This window comes from Lutjanus erythropterus, chromosome 1 (assembly GCF_056507025.1).
Source record: "Lutjanus erythropterus isolate fLutEry1 chromosome 1, fLutEry1.hap2, whole genome shotgun sequence".
Lineage (NCBI taxonomy): Eukaryota > Metazoa > Chordata > Actinopteri > Lutjaniformes > Lutjanidae > Lutjanus > Lutjanus erythropterus.
This window is the reverse complement of record NC_139317.1, coordinates 19609213-19627251: the sequence shown is the minus strand read 5'-3', so window position 1 is coordinate 19627251 and position 18039 is coordinate 19609213. Positions and strand designations below refer to the sequence as shown.

The 18039-nt window shown below is 38.0% G+C and overlaps 1 protein-coding gene across 1 annotated transcript in view; it reads right to left on the bottom strand.

The window, feature by feature from the left end:
- Positions 1-18039, bottom strand: part of mettl15 (methyltransferase 15, mitochondrial 12S rRNA N4-cytidine) — a 61921-nt gene that overhangs the window by 9494 nt on the left and 34388 nt on the right. Inside the window, exons 3-4 of the mRNA XM_084716143.1 lie at positions 15967-16103; positions 307-498 (exon numbers count right to left, since the gene is read on the bottom strand). Of these exons, the coding sequence (XP_084572269.1) occupies positions 307-498; positions 15967-16103 (329 nt within the window). The remainder of the gene's footprint in view (positions 1-306; positions 499-15966; positions 16104-18039) is intronic.

The following is an 18039-nucleotide window of genomic DNA, read 5'->3' as shown; positions in this document are numbered from 1 at the left end:
AAATGACGTTATCTGGAGCATAGGTTTTTCTAATTGTTTTTTTGTATTTGTTTTGTGTTTTTTCACTTCAAAACACAAAAGTCTGTGAGGCTGACGCTGGCAGCCCATTTTAGTAATGCTGATATTCTGATATTCTGCAATTTTAAGGCACCAGTGACTCTGATTATCCAGCACCTCCCAGTATTATTTATTAGGAAAACAAAGTCTTGTGTTTTTTGTTTGTTTTTTTATGTCCAGTTATGATAATACTACATTATCAAACTGAAATCCATCAGCCTCCCAGAAATAATTTTGCAAATCTTTTACCTCTCTCCATCCATTCTCATATCCAGGGGTCCATCCTTGCTAATGGAGAAGCCTCTCTCCGCTTGATCCATCTGCATGGAGGAGCAGCCAGCATCCAACAGGACAGCATCAACGCTGCCCGGCTTAATGTTCACGTTGGACAGCAGGGCTTCAAGTTCGCTGAATCGGCCAAGCAACGGTTTCACCCGACCACTGGGTAGAGGGAAAGAAATGAACAAGACAGTCAGACATTTGTGCATCAATGCAACATAGTGGCCTGTATAGATAGAATTGGAAAAGAAATGTTACATTATTTTGCTCACATCCATAGTTCTCAAAAGTACAATGAAATTAAACTGCAATGCAGCTCTTTGACACATTCCTTTAGCATACAGTCATGAAAGTGCATAAAAAAATATTAGGCTGATTGGTGTATGAGAGACAAGATCCACCCCTTCAGGCTTATGCCTGGCAGAAATAATAAAAACACAGTTGAAAGGGCTAAAAACAAAAGGGTGTTAGGGAAAACAGCACTTCATTAAAAGATCACCACGTATATTACAGGGCTGAGATAAAGATTATGGGCCCAAAAGATTAAAGATATTGTTGTAATATGTTAACGATTACAATTTTGCCTCTGAAGTAGAAAATCCCTCAATAAATGTTTAAATTGTGGAGAACTGTTGTATTAAATTGTGTTCCATATGTTACAAAATAAATCCTAAGATCTTATTCAAAGACGATGCAGGGTTGGCTTCCTGAGTGATGGCTGTGGTAACACGCTCAAGTCTTGCAGAATTATTGCCTGGTGAAATATTACAGCAAAGGAGGAAGAAGGGAGTTATGTAGTTGATAATACAAAGTGGCTCCTTTTCTATGATAATGCCACTCAGGAGCTATAAAGGTAAGTTAAGGCTTTAGATTGTGATGAAGCTGCACAGTGATGACACCAGGGAGAGTTTCAGAATCTTATACACTTAATTGCAGAGTTTAGCAACTGAGTCACTAAGTTCTGCAAAGAGACCATTTTGACAGACAACAGACGTATGAAATGTGTGAATGCTGCATAAAAACCAGCTTCCCTACAATGTGGGACCAATGACATACACTAGAAATGGACGGGATCACAGTTCCTCAAAAGTGAAGCCAAAGCATCTTGGTCGCCTTCTGGTGGAAAGTTGCAATACAAGTCATAAATTTGGCCTCTCAATGTTAAAAGATAAAAATATCAAAGTACATGTCAACTAATTTTTCCCCAAAGATGGTTTCTATCATTTAGATAGTTCTTATCACACTGCTGTTTGTTCAAGTGTTAATTTTTCTGATCAGTTTTAATTTAATTAGTTATTTACATTACTGACAGCTGAGCTCAGACAGCTTTACAGGTGGGAACTCAATATAGCAGCTCCAATACTATGCAGACTCTGGCTCCAAATGGCGTCACCAACACAAGATGGCAGCACTCGTATCCAGGATATTTTGGCTTTATTTGTGGGAACATGTGGGACAATAAGGTAAATCTCGTAATATGTGCCTTGATCTGTCTGTTAAAGGTACTATGTGGAACTTTTCCGCAAGTCCTCGTTATAAATGAAATTGGTGGTTGTTAGGTGAACTGCAGTTATCACCCTGTTGCTCACACTTGCATGCGTGAGGCGTGAGCCAGCATCCTGGACATCGCTCAAAACAGTGATGTGACATACATGAGACTGAGCGCAATTGACCAGCATCATGTAAACAGTTGAGGTAAGTACAGTTAAGCTCATACTGTGGTGGGTGCGGTTGTTCATTTGTTGATATTAGTGGACCCTAATTCTAAGCTAATGTTAGCTAGCGTTTATCACGTTGTTGGTGCTGTGGAGTTGTTGAGGAGTGGCACAGCATTCAGGAGTGTCACATCCTTTGGATTCTCCCTGAAGGTCCATCCCAGTACTTTTACATAGAAGGGAAATAAATAATACATTTACGGTTCTGCACAATACATTTTTCTCTCTAAAGGTTCCTCTGTAATTTAACACACTTTTTTGTGTCTTCGCTTTTTTCTATGTTAATATCTTGATATGACTTTCTTATGAAAAAGGCTTTAAAATCTGAAGGCAGTGTGCAGTTAATAAAATCAACGCTTGGCTCAGACTAGTAAATTACTGCGTCATCAGCATAAAGAAGGAAAAAATGTCTAGGGCAGGTAAGTCATTAATCTAAAGGAGGAAGAGTAGTGGACCAAATATGTGTTCCTGTGGTACACCAATATCAAAAACACAGGAGAAACAGGTTACATGGCAGTTTATCAAGTAAGTGCAATTTACCAAGTTAAATATGATTATGCAGTGGCAAATAGATTGTGAAGACTGGCAAATTGTGATCCATTTACATCACCTAAATTAAAGGCATTCATATTGGTTCGGTAAAAAAAAAACTGTATATATGCAAATATCTCATTCTTATAGCTGACACAGTTAAGTGATTTAAATGAAAACTATTCTGAAATCCAATTTTAGAAAGTACCTTAGGGATCGTTGACAAATAAAAAACTAGATAAACAAATTTTAAGCTCAGGTTGGGGCATTAGATTTAAAAAGGGGAAGAAGTTTGGCTCTATCATATTAACAAGGACAGAAATACAGAAGCCGCCGACACCTCCTGCACTTGGCCGCCAGTTGGCAGATCCACCAAGCTGTCGGTTTACTGCTAAATCCACTGTTGCTATTTTAGCCCACAATGATACAGATCAGAGCAGGAGCTGCATCTGATCATATACTGCATTCACGCCAAATGACATTTATTTACCGTACATATATAAAACAGATCGCAGGTGTGATAAGCCACTGCGGTGCGATTTGCCACTTCCTCTATGTCACCGTTCACTTATTTGAACTTTACCCGCAACAATATCTGTTTTGTTCAACAATCTATCTGTAAAAAGTAAAACAGCTCAAGTAATTCTATTAGGAGAAAAAAAGCCATTATCTGAAAAAATATGTCTCAACAGCTCCAAGAGGTGACAGTGATTTAATCCTCTGAAACTGGGGGATAATTTAATGAGTCAAATAAACCATACAATTGAACTGGAAGCTGAGGATATCGATTTACATTATGGAAACAAGAACCAGAAAATACATCTCACTGTTAATTTGCTAATTATATTAGATCAATTTAATTGATAAGCCCATATTTTTCTAAATCTCAACCATATTGAGTTATTCATTATTGAATCTGAGGCTATTCAACTTAATAAGAAGAAATGCATGGATACAATTAATCTGCATCAGGAGTTATTCAAAGAAAGTAAATGTCCTCAGCACCATATTTTTTCTTAAGTGCTGTCATTTATGTTTTTATTTATCTAATGACTACACTATATAATTAATATTAATACCATATCTATTATTGTTATTTGTCATTTTTCATTTGTATTACTTTGTACAGAACATGTGTCATACAGGCCTGTTCTGTATGACACATGTTCTAAATAAAGTTTGAGGGACAAAAAAAGGTTCCCTCTCATAAAAAATGAATGGGAGCCGATGGCTTCACCCAGCTATCCATGTTCTGTGTGTTTCTACTGTCAGTTACACCTGGAAGCTGCCCAGTATAACCACAGTCTGATCTGCTAGCCAATGAGTGGCTCCACTGGAGCAGTTTGGGGGCTCGGAGCTCAAAAGTAACGAGGGCGCAGAAAGCTCTTTTACTTTCTCTAGGCACAACAACTGCTACTGAATGGAAATCGTAAGTAAAGTCCCCTTTTCAACTCGGGAAAAACATTGATTGTTTTCCATATTTAATGTTTACAGCGTCATACATTCATTGTGGAGAAACTACACCCACACTCAGTCAAGTCAAGGTTATTTTAAGCAGACATGTTCGTGAGGAGACCATGTGAGATATGCACTTCAAGGGAGACCCACAATAGTAGGAGTAGCTTTGCAGCCAACCTTTTAAAACCAATTCAGGTATTTCCTTGGAAGCAGACTAACTGTCTAAACCGGCCTTCTGAGATCCTTCCTTATCACCGACACAGCACGACCATGTGTACTCAGTCACTTCCTCATGCACGAGTGGTGAGATCCTCCAGCCACGTTCATGCATTTTTCATGTGACCTTTTAACATTGTGTGAACAAAGATGATGGCAGAAGAGAGCAACAGGAGTTAGCATCTATACATTAGGAGCAAGAAGGTCTTCTGTAGCTTTTCCCACCCCACTGGGTTATCAACAGGTTTATAGTCAAGTTATTACTCTTCAAAAAAAAGTGATCAAAAATAACCAATTGTCTTCTCTAAATGACAACACAGCAATTCATTTCATACATCACAGACCGACTGCAAAAGCTAAGCTTACGCTGACTACACCCTCCTTATCTAGCACTCAGTGTGTCAGTATGAAATTAAAATGCAATTTTAAAAGTCAAAATTTTTAAGATCTTAATATAGGACTACCAAAAGTAGAGCTCTTGCTCTGGTTGTCATGACCTCTGGTGAGGGATATATGACTGCTAACACGACTGTGGGACAGCATGTGTGATGGCATGCATTTCCAGTTCGCCTACTGTCAAAATAAGCTTTAATAATTAATATGAATAAATAAGCATTTTCTCTGGCTAGCCATTCATTAATGATGACACATTTGTAAGCTTCACACAACTAAGTCATCGTTCTGCTTATGTTCTGTGGGCTGAATTATGATGGACAGGGATAAGTGTTTGGGTGAGAGGGGTAACAACAGCAAAGGGTATGAAAATATTTGGATGTTGTGCCCTGAATTTTCAGAGTTTCTCTGCAAAGTGGCTGCTGTACCATCAACAGTACAAGGTGCCCACTTCCCCAGGATCAACTTGCAAGTTTCTCTTACACTCAGAATAACATAAGTTGACCTCATGTCAGGTCATCAGATGAAGCAACTTCATAGATATTAGCATTCGTTAGTTTGGCTCTATCTCTTAAAAATGCCCACTTAATGCATTGCATAGCATATAGTTTGATGGGTGCTTAAAATAAACTTTTCTTTATTTTAACTGTTTATTGAAAAACTTTTTTTTTTTTTTTTTCAAAAGCATGACAGTCAAAGATAAGTGTGCTCTCTAAACTCCACAGCTTCAACTAAGTTAGGTAACGAGGCACAGCCAGCTTGTTATTTTCACCAGTCGTAAGTGATTACTTGACTGTGCATGTGTGTGTGTGTGTGTGTGTGTGTGTGTGTGTGTGTGTGTGTGTGTGTGTGTGTGTGTGTGTGCGTGATCAACAGACCTGCAGCTTGTCCACAGCTGTCTGTCCCACACAGATGACTGGACCGATCAGCCAAACTTTTTTTGAGCACATTCATGGCAGCATGCTGAAGGACCTCTGTGATTCACAATTGTTGAAAAACCTTGAAAAACCTTTTCATATGCCGGTGACAGCTGTGGCCGAGACATTATGTATTTTGATCATCCTATTCTTGTGAGGGAGATATCTCATGAATGCCTTGAGGAGATTTCTTCAAACTTGGTACAAATGTCCACTTGTACTCCAGCATAAACTGATTTAGTTTTGGTGGCTAAGGCTCTAAGGTCAAGGTCTTTGTGACCTTGTGTCTGTCCCGTTCTTGTGAACACATTATCTCAGGATTGCTTGGGGGGATTTGGTCCACATGGACTCAAGGATGAGCTGATTTGACTTTGGTGGCCAAATGTCACTGTGACTTCACAAAACATATTTTTGGCCATACACGCAAATATCTAAAAGTATACTTGATGAAGAGTGTAACTACATACATGTAATTACAAAATAAATGTAATTGCAATCAGTTACAGTTACTGAAAAAATGCAATTAAATTACAATTGCTAATCAAAATGCCTGTGATTAAAAAAGGGGTTACATCCAAATATTTTTTGTTTGTTTGTTTTACCTGGCAGAGATCTGCACTCTACTGAGTGATGCCTTCTAGGTAAAGATTTTAAACAGAGAAGACTGCTGTCATTATTGACTCTTAATAAGCCTTTTATCCAAAGCAAACACAGCAAAACATATATTTTGATGAATATATCTCTTTCATATCAGTGGCTCTTACAGCAGCAACAGTTCCTGAATTTGTTTTAACCCTAACGCTAACCTTAGCTAGCACTAGCTAGCTGTGATCAGATGGTCTACCTCCTGTGAAAATGAGGCAAGTCTTTGCTCTAAAATGTACGCAGTGCACTTTCAGATGCTTCATTATATGTCATATCTCACCCATCTTTCAAGCAACCAGGAATCTGTGCACATAGATTGAGTCACTTCTCTCAACACATGAACCTCCATCTGGAGGAGAAGGCTTGCTGATTTTAGTGTAAGCCTTCCATGTGTAACCTAGACTATAATGGCCATTTAGCATTCATTACACAACCTACCATTAATTCTTTCTCCGTCTTGTTGTATAATATAGGGCATATTTTTCAGAAGCACTAGTGCACGTTGATATAATTTTTGGTTAGAGTCTGAAAAATTAGTTGCAAAATGTAACTAAATAGCTGCTGACAGGAGCCCTGTTAAAGGTATTTATTGCCATTGTGTAGTTTTATTTAAGTGTAGTTCATTTGTAGTAAAGCAGGAGCAAAAGCAGAAATTAACTTTGATTATTGCTTGAAATACAGGTTTCTATACAATGTAATAAGGGCATGTCAATAAAAGTACTCACACCACAGAGCAATGGCATCAATATAAGCATTGATAAAATAAATGTATTGATACCCTTACCTTCTCAGATTTTTTATTACATTTGAAACTTCCCCTTTTATGACCACAACAATGACTCCATGTTTCTCAAGATTAACTAGGGGAATTCAAGGAAACAAAACAAATTGGCAGGTCCTCTATTTCAAAACCCACTGAAGACAAAACGGCAAGGGAGCATTTCACCCACGCTGCCAGGGCCCTCCTTTGCTTTGCTGCTGTTATTCACTATCCTGCACAGTGATTGATTTGTTGAAAAATCTATAGTAAAGGCTTTGTTGTTCTCTCCCATCACCTGCGCAATCCCTTCTGTTACTGCCTCCTCAATAATAACACTCTACCCACCATCTCCAATTTCTAATTTTTTTTCATTATGCAAAGTAGCAGTATAAACTATCTTTTTGGTAAAAGTTTAAAAACTTTTTACTTCATTGGTTTCATTGGCTGGCACAGTGCTAAAATGAAGTATTAGGTTGGTCTGCCTATGCGAAACTAGACTGAACCAAACTGTAAACTTGCAGCCATAAAACATAAACAGGGATTGATCAGGGGCATCTGCATGGCTATTTCCTTTCACACTTGTGCGTACAACTTGTATAATATTTTCTCTTTTTTTTTAACTCGCTTCCTGAGAGGTGTTGGTAGGTCCATCCTACATATTGTTTAGATCTGGAAGATGTGCACTTTGTCTTCTAATTTCAAGTAATTCCAGTTTTAGGTTTGTCTGGGTCCAGTCCTTTGCATCCACCCACTCCACTGTGTTGACGGATTCATCTGGCATCATAACATGGAACAGCCGTTTCTCAGCTGAAAAAGCAACTGATCGAATGACCTGTGGAGTGGGACTAACAATTAGCCAACCAGTGCCACAAGAGGGACTAACACTGATGTCAAGCATTGTCAAGCTATGCTCCATATACGCTGGTCTCTGGTGACCGGTTAGGGAGAAATGATTCCACATATAAGGCAAATTGACACTTTCATTATTCTCAACAGGAAGAACACTGCAACATGGTTCCATGGTTAATGTAACTGACTTTTTTAAATTAAAAAAGCAGTGTAATTTTGCACTTTTTAAACTTTTTTCTTAGTTTTATTTTCCTTCCTTTCCCTCCATTCATCGACACTAGTTAGCTTCACTGCCAGTTATGTTTTATGTTTCATTTCAACTGAGTAAAAGCCTGAAAACAGTGCCCCCATTTCTATTTATTCAACCAAGAATCCATTTTAAAGTTTTTAAGTGTTTTTTTTTACATGATATCACAGAAAAACATTCATTGTAATCATCTACTTCAATCTGAATGATTAAAAACATTGCAAAGTAATATGTATTACATATTGATATGAGATTTTCAGCAAAAAACCCAAGGCACTGATATGCTACTGGGATTTGTTGATAATTATTTTAAATGAGTAGTCAGTATTCCCACTTGTCATTTTATACATTTTACAGGGTTCCTCCACCTTTTGTAATGTCAAATTCAAGCATTTTCCAAGTATTGTCAACGTGTACTTCAAAGCCTTTCCAGCACCTTACAGCTGTGGTAAATGACATTTTGATACATACATATGCTCAAAATTATTATTTAAGTTTTTTAGCACATTAAACCAATGTTTTGTGATAAAATTCTACAGTGGGGTGACAAAAGGAAAACAAAGCAACAACGTGCAGAGTAGCAAGTGAGGCTCAAGTGGCATTGTCTTCACTTTGTGCAAAAGACAAAAGCAATTAGGCTCTCTCCAACTTATTTTATTTTTTTATATCCAGAAAGCAAATTATTCATTCAGAGGATGATTCATTATGAAAGTAATGCAAATAGAATTTCAAGCAGATTCAAGCACTTTATCCATAATTCTGGCTCTTTTCAAACCTCGAGCTTCAAGTATTTTCAAGGATTTCTAGCACCTGCAAGAATACATAGCACTGTTAGCTTAAAATTATCCCTGTACATGAATGATTGGGTTATCTGGAGGCTAAAGGTGTCAGCTGAGGTACAGAATGCCTACAGGGATAGGAGTGAGGGGTAGTTCCTGCTGGTGAGGCAATGAGCCTTCAAATGAATGTTACACAAGTCAGGGCTGCACAAAACAAATGTTGAATTCCTCATTTTATTAGTCTCGTGGAGTAGAAAGAATGTGAGCTGGTCTATGCAGAATACCTTTTCTGCGTAACTGCAGGCAGGGCACATTTTTGTGGCGCTGTCAGTGCCAGCCAACATAATAACTGGCAAAGGAGGGTTGAGAGCAGCGAGTTAAGCAAGAGTATAGCTTCAGAATGAGTGGGACCTCAGAGCTGTGTTTGAAGGCAGCTGAGGGAGGAGTTTATGTTAAGTGTTACTACACTACATCATGAAGCAGCGTTCCCAACCCTGCCCAGTTAATGTGCATGAATGGGAAAAAGTGAAATGAAGAGCCTTGAATAGATTAATGTAAAAAGATGCAAAAAAGGCTTCTGCCTTAATATTTGTTCATTTTATACACAAACAACAATTTTAAGTATATATTTTTTAAGTATTGTAATAGCTAGCTACTATAAAATACTGAAAGCTCTATCATGCTATTCAAAGGCTTGTAATCCACTACAAAAATTACTTTTTAATTATTGGAAATTTAAATTCTTACACTACACACTGTGACTTCTTCTACATATTTTTTGTAAGCCACTGAAGGATTTAAAAATATGCAAAACAGTTACATAACATTTCTAAATTATTAACTTCTTTATGTGGCTTAGACACAGAGTTGGAGATATAAATGCCTTATGTAAGGTCTTATATTATTAAAGAGGACAAGTTTCAGTGGTGTATGTGCTGAGGTCCAAGTGTGGGCTCATAATTGCTTAAGAGATCTGAGCTATTTATAGTCATAGCACCCCACAACATTGACATCATGCAATTTTTTTTGTTGTACTGGCATCTCACCGGATCAACCTAACAGTGAATATGATTTTCCCAAAGCTCACACACACACACACACACACACACACACACAGTCAAAAGCTTTACAGATTGAATCACGAGATGTGACATGCCAGTGAAAAAGATTAAGAGCCGGTGCTGATGATACTAGTGTAAGTGAATGGTGAAGCAGACCAATTATAAATTCCCATTTGTGCTGCGCCATCCTCTTAGTAAACACACCATGTGCCGGGTAAATCAAAAAGCAATGAGTTTAAATAAAGTTCAAGTGACTTTTGAATTCTCATACCTTTTTTTCTTTTTTGCCATGCTAGCAGCGATGGCAGCGTCAGCCTCTCTGACATTGGTTCACCATTGTTCTGATTGTTTAACTTCTGGGAGTAATGGCTCTGACTTTAATATTCATCAAGAGGAGAAGAGCAAAAACTAATGCAAGGAAACAAACTGTGGAATGAAATTAGGGAATATTTTGCCATCAAAAATTACACTTTTGATGAGTAAAACTGTTTTTAAGAGGAGTTTAAAGAAATATATCATGGTATACTCTCCAAATAGGACATGTTTTGCTCCATAATACCTGACAAATGATCATTAACAAGGAACTTTTTTGGTCATGTATCAGTTTATTTAATTTTAATTTCTCAGTCTCTGTATGGCCGCTCGAGGCTGGCTCAAAGAGAGTCACTCCCCCTAGAATCTCCTTTACAGGAGAAATAAACATGTTTACAGCCTGGTACAAAAAATGGTTTTGGTCTCCATAGCTAATTTCCCTCATGACAACTGTAAAGAAACTGCATTTTTAGATAACTCACCCATTTAAATTAAATTAAGGCTTAAAGTTATGCATAATTAATGTCATGGTGCCGTCACAGGTGGCTAGCTGCTAAGTAGCCACTTCATTTGGTTGCCTCAGCTGCACCCACACTCAATCTCTTTGTCCATTTTTGGAGGAGATAGATGGAGTCAGGCACTGCCAAGCTGGCGACACTATAGCCACCACAGTGAGAGCTTCTCAGTGGCTCTTCAGAAACCTTTAGATGACGTCACAGAGTCTACAGTCATGTTTTACATGACACATGGTACAGACATGTCTTTGCTGCACTATGCGACTCCACATCTAATCATGTCTTTCCATTTGACCTCGTACACAATCGCACCACCTCTAAAATTGACCTCATGTTCAGCACTTGTTTAAATCATGCGCAAGATTCATGTTTTGTTCTATGAATAAGCACATGCCAGCGATTTATGAAGCAAACACAAAATTACAACAGCTCTGTCATATTGTGGTAATGTTTTCACTACTTAAATTTGGGCAGAATTTTTGTTTTCAAGCAGGTCCTCTCATTCTGCCTCTTTATCAGTGGCAAAAAGTGGCACCCTCTGTTGTTCCTCAATACACAGAGATGCCTAGAAATGTATCAACAATTGTTAGATATCCTGCAAATTGTGGCTATTCAACTGTGGAGAGTCAAAGGGTGCACAGAATTTCCCACAACTCTCCTTTTGAGACTACAGGCTCTTTTGAACCTGACAAAGCACTTAACAGATACTATGAGGTTTAAAAGCTGCAAAAATACAAGGTGTTATGAACCAGGAACAACCAATTTATGGCTGAAGTGTCCTTATAAGACAATTAAGACGTTTCCACACGTAGACTTCTTAATACGAGGTCACTTACATGAAATGTTCTTGGAGCTTTCAGCCTTTGCCTGTGAAAGATATCTAATTGGTGACCTTGTGCTATGATGTTTTTTGGACAAACTGCTTTTTCTGAGGTCAAGACTGAACCACAAGCTCGATTTAGACATTTTTACTTTGTATAAAACATAATATTTGTTTGTACTCAAATGTATCCTCACAAACCATCCCCTCAGTAAATATGTCCCTGCATTCACTTGTTCTTATCCATCTGGAATAAGATGTACACTCAGTGAGGACATCAGGAACCTTCACAGCAGCCTCAGTTTGAGCGCATGCTCATTCAACATGACGCGCTGCCTCTTCACAAATCAAGCCTGAAATATTCCCTTGTGTTGACCTGCTCAGTTCCTTTACCTGCGTCACTGAAGCCTAAGACAAAGATGCTGATTGATTGCTTTCAGCAGGGGAGCAGTGATGAAAATATCTACAGTCCAGCGAAGAAAAAAAAGAAAGAGGCTACAAACACAGAACCAACACACATAATCTAGTCTATAAACATGTGTTTTCTTCAAAATTTCAATTGGTGCTACCTCAGTCAACCTAAGAAACGTTATAAAAACTCAGTTTGACTTGTTCATCAACTATTAAAGCTACAAGAAAATTGTGAATTTGTAACTAAATGGCTGTCGGTGACCTTGCCATTGTTATTTTAATTTCCTGGTTCAAAAGCTCATCTCTCAACAGTTAGAAAATGTTTTGTCACAGATGAACAAAGTTTCCAAATATGGAAATCTACATTTCCCTGGATGTTGTCTGTGATGTGTGATTGACTGATTGAGGTTACTAATCAACTAGTTAGAATTGAGAGGACAGCAGACTTGTGTGTTGTGTACTGAACAATGTAAAGACTAGTGTCTCCATAAAAAAAATCCCACCAACAAACCAACTCAAACTCACAACTATTGAGGTTTTTTTTAAGAATTGTGAACTAGTAGAGATATTACATTTATTACGCAGTACATATTATACTTTTGCCACTGTGGCTTTGGGTAGATGTGTAATATTAAACAGCTTATTCACATTTGTAAAATAACGTCCCACAAATACACACATAAAGAGATAAACACAGACCTTGTTTAGCCCTTAATGGGGTGGTTGTGTCGGTGTCTGTAATGGTGGATTTTTTGTTTACTTTTATTACACATTTTGCCCTAACAACTTAAGCCACGTGGATTTCTTGTTATAGGGTACCTTGATGTCATTTTATTAAGTTGGACCAGATTCAACTTTTTCTGCAATGCAGCATCATTAAGCATGTCGCTACACTGGCCATACAAGCATCTGTACATTCCAGGTGGATTATTTTACAATGGGGACACAGGGCTCAACGATAAGGATTGCCTGCTTTTCCAGGGAAAGTAAAATGCCACTTTGGGCTAGTAAATGTAAAAACATTTGCACAATCAGGCAAGTGGTGAAGAAGAATAGAACACATTGTTTTTTTTCCAGAGCTGATGATAGCAGTAGAAGTAGAAATTAGTCATCTTATTTCCTCTTCATTTTCATTGCAAATTACTTTGATTAAAAAACTGGGTGTTCATGGCTGGGAATGCTAAAGATTGATTTAGATCCTACCTGAGTGATAGAACATTTCTATATTAGCTAGAAATGTCTCCTCTGGCCAGGCCAATATCAACTGTGGTGTTCCTCAGGGATCAATCGTTGGCCCAATGATGTTTGGACCCACAGTACATAAAGATCATGTAGTTCAGACATTCGCTTCCCCGGGTATGCAGTGCACCCATGAGACCAGAAATGTAGGAGTAGGGCTGCAACTAATGATTAGAGATGCACTGATTTCAATTTTCTTAGCTGATTCCAATTTCTGATTTTTATAAGGGTCTGACCTGCCGATTCTGATTTTGGCCGATTCAGATTTTCAGTCTAAGAACTGTAATTGACAGCATTCACAAACATTTTTGCAACTTTTCTTGTAAAAATTAAATTAGATGTTCATGATAAAACACTGATATTCATTAAATACTATTTAAATTTTCTCCAAAGTCCTCCAGGTTACAACCAGGCCTTATTATAGTTTTACATTAAGATTATGAATCAGCCAAATGTGATCTCGCAGGACTTCACGAGACACATCAACACAGGTTGTTTATTCTTCAGTCAGAACTGGAGGTGAGATTTTAACTGTCAGTCTGTGAACAGCAGTCTGCTGCTGGCTAACATTAGCCTGAAGAGCTACAAAGCTTGCGGCTGTTCTGCGACATTGTCAGCTGCTCTGTCTCGTTGTAGACTGTCTGTCTTCTCTTTATCCTGTCCTATACTATACTATACTGCTATTATTTTAATAATGAGCAAAATGAGAGACAAGGACAGGAGGAGAGACATCGGTCACCATCTTTTCTGTCCCTGCCTCCAAAACCTTAAAAGACTTTTTGCTCTTGGATTCTGTTCTGTGCACTGATATCATGTGGACATGGGTTTTATGTGCACCCTTTGAAGCTAATTATGTGCCACAGAATAGCTCCTTAATAGACTCTTAATTAGTCTTTTGCGCCTCTATTTTGGTGCAGTCGACGTGCAAGGCATCCTTGTAAAATCAAACAAACAAACAAACAAACAAACAAAAAAGGACATCAATTACCATGGCAACAGTTGAAGGATTGAAGCATTCAGGCCAGTCTTAAGGACAGTCACTACTTCACTTCCTAATGATTAGTAAGGACAAAATTAAATAAAAAAGCCCCTTTCTAAAGGCCTCGCTTACTTCATTTTTCCACATGACTTGGCATAGTTTTCTGCATGATGATGTTACAGCATATAACCCCTCATCCATCAGCACTGAAATCTGTCACCATTTTTTGCTAACACCTGAGTGGGAGTTTCCATTTAAAAAACTTGGAAAAGAATGCAGACAGAGTTGCACTTTAAAATAGGAGAGTAAAATATTTTTTAAATAAGCCAAAAGAAGACAGACACTTAATATACAAGAGACTAATAACTATTTGGGATTCATGAACAAAAGTTTTTAGATTCTACTATCCTGATATGGTAAATCAATGTGCACAGACCATGCAAACAAATACATAATCAACAGAACATAATCTCATATCTTATATTATAGCAGCCTGTGTGACCCCATATACGCACATGTAAATCCAATGTTTGCCTGACTTGGCATTTCAATAACGCTAGGTTTCTTTTTAGATTTATAACATTTATTGTGGGCACAACTACTGCGAAGCTTCAACGGTGCAGCGAAGTCATAGCAACAACAAGAATGGTGAAAAGCAGAGAACAGCAAGGCTCAACATGCGGCAGACAAATCCCACTAAAGACATGGCTGAATATCATTCAGCGTACAGAGGGTTACTTTCATAAGCTTGATGCTTTTAAACAAATGCTAACGGAGGTGAAATGATTCTTTCTGTTCTGTGGTACTGGGTTCAGGTTCACACCAGCACTCAACAGTTTGCATTGAGGTTATACTTTCCTCAAGACATGGGAGTGCAGAGGAGAGAGAAAATCCTCTAACCCTGTTGTGTGGATGCACTGCGTAGGCTGCCAGGGTCTTTTACTCAGGCTTCCAATAATATTGGTTAATTGCTAGATTTCTCTAGCTTCTCTCAACTTGCATCACGAGTAGGCGTGGAAGAGTTTACAGCCGGGGTATATTGCTGCTGACAGAATACAGTGTTCTCATTCTCTCTCTCTCTTAATTGTCATTCCCTGCTCACAGGCACATTGCTCTGGCAGATTCCCTTGAGAGAGGTTTCCCCAGAATCTACGTAAAAGGATTCCTTCCCACGCCATGGTCTTAGGAACATCTCATTTTCATCCTCCTGCGCCTTGCTCATAGACACACACACACACTCCCTCTCACCCTGGCATTGTGTCCTCGTGTCTCCCTGTTCTCTCACTCTCATGTTTTCATTTTCTCTCTCCACTTCTTAACTTCTCTGGGCTTCTCTCTACTCCCCCCCCTCCTCATATCTTATAGATCCTCCGTGGGAGGCAGCATCTCCCTCACACTGCAGGCGTGGGCCCTTACTCTGACAAATGACATGCCGGGCCCACCAGCTTTGCGTGGGGGGAGAAAAGCTTTAAGTTAAGAAGGAGGAATGGATTTGATTGGATGGTGAAACTCAGGGGCTGTATCTTGGTGAGCAGTATTTGATCGGGCTCAGGCGAGAAGTGAGAAATACAGGCAGAGCTGCGATACTATATCACACCTCCAGTATGTTTTAAGAAATAATGACCACAAACCAAACACTGCTCAAAATGGTCAAGCTGTCAGCTGCAGCTATAAAAATGTATGGCCGGAACATGATGTAGTATAAACATTTGTCTGGACAGCTTATAACATAAGCTTTAGCTTGTGTTTTGGTCTACTTGATATTTTTCAATAAATCACTTACGAGTGTTCCTTGGCCAACTGCTCGGCCAGAGAAATCGCTGTAGGATCTCGGTCTAAGGCCAGGACTGTGACTTCAGGAGCAGCATTCAGTATCGCTTTGGTATGACCACCACCTCCAAATGTCATGTCCAGGACCACCTACATGCGAGAAAGCAAGAAAACAACACATTCTCCTCACACCAGGACTCCATATACACTATTAATCATCACCATCGCCTCATCATCACAATCTTACTTCTTCATTTAAGTCTTTAAGTGACAGTTGTGAAAGAGTCATTTTAAATCAGATGTTTCTAAGTCTGTCTTATCTCAGGACACTTAAAGGTAATAAAAGTATTATATTAAAAAGACACAGTAGATAGTACTTGATTCAAAATTGCAGACAGGTCAGTAAGTTTAAAGGCATAATTTGGATTTTCTGAACTGGGGTTGTATGAGGTATAAAGCCAGTCCAATATATTGAACAGCTGATATTATCAGCCCAGTATCGGCCTAGCACGGCTATATTGGTTTGTATCAATATCAGCGTATATGTTGTGTGATATTTATTTGCAGGACACAATACAGGTTGTTTTGGTTTTTGTTTATTTATTTAATTTTTAGTTTTATAAGCAGCATGTTATGTATATTTGATCCTTTTTCTTTATTCAAATTCTATTTCTGCTTTTTTAAATTTATAGTTATTCACAAGTATTAAATACCAGTGAAAGATTACTCGGTTACTCTGTCAGTGTCCTGATGTCATTTACATATATAAATAAAGCACATCAGCTGATATGTCAATATCAGCAGGTCAGGTTCAACAAGTGCTCCTGCTACTTCCTCAAACTGGGGGCAAGCCACCCGCCATCTACTGCAGGTAACACTCTACCTATGGATAAGTGCCTCAGACAACTCCACTTAAAAAAATCTTAACTATCCCTTTAAGGCAAACTTCCCCAATATATATAAATTGAACTGATAAAGAGGGTTGTCTTTGTACTAAGTTTAAATCTTGCAGGTTTTCTTTTGCATCCTTAGCGGCCTACCTTTTGTTTCCAAGCTTATGAAAATAAAATTCATGTCTGTATTGATGCAAAATAGACTTTCAGCCTACAATGCAAAGTAAAATTTTCATTCATCATTTAGTATATTATGACAACATTCTGCTTCATAGCTGTATAAGTATCTAATAGTAAGGTTTAAATTCTTCCATGAGGTTTTTTTCTATTTTGTTAGTTTGTTTTGCGCTTTGCGTCTTAAAAAGCTATGATGGATTACAAAAAAATATTGTGGGAACGGTTCTGAAAAGAAAAAAAAAACACAGAAGATAAACATGGCAGGGCCAGCCTTACCCATTCATTAAATTATCTATAATACCTTGCAAGTTCTAGGAAATGTTGATTATTTCTGTTGCTTTATTTTGAAGTCCCACAGAAGTGTTTCTGTAGACCAACAAAACCATCATTTATGATTCAGTAGCCAAAAACACCACAAAACATTTAGGTGAGACTTAGTTTGATGGCTTCAAACTTCTTAAGGATTAAATATTTCGTTATTTCATAATCAATATTTCCAATCAATTGAAGCTGTTTCTACGGAACTAAAAAGAGTATTTTAGCTTCTTCAGTTCATTATTTTGCTTGAAAATCCACAACTTTACTGAACTTTGGTTCACTGAATTTACTCTAATTTCCAGCAGCGGACAAAGCTCTGACAAACTCCAAGGTTTCAAACAGGACTTTATTCACTGAGGTGGTTACACTGTGTTTAGGTCAGATTGAAATGATCAGAATTAAGATTATCCAATTTATAAATAGCACTCAACTACAAAGTCATAATAACGATTGGCAAACTGTGACAAGTCTTTTTTAGTGTTTACTACTAAGGAATCACCTAAAAACCAAATAAATGTGGATGCCTCATAATTCAGCCAAGGACGCAAGTTCAATGTAACTGACCCAAAATTTCATGGGATATGGTATTACGATGTTAATGCAAATTTTATTTTAATCCTCACATGACCAACTCCATAATTATAAAATTGTCTTGGTAACATCAATTTTGCAAAGCATTGACATGAAAATCTTTCCAT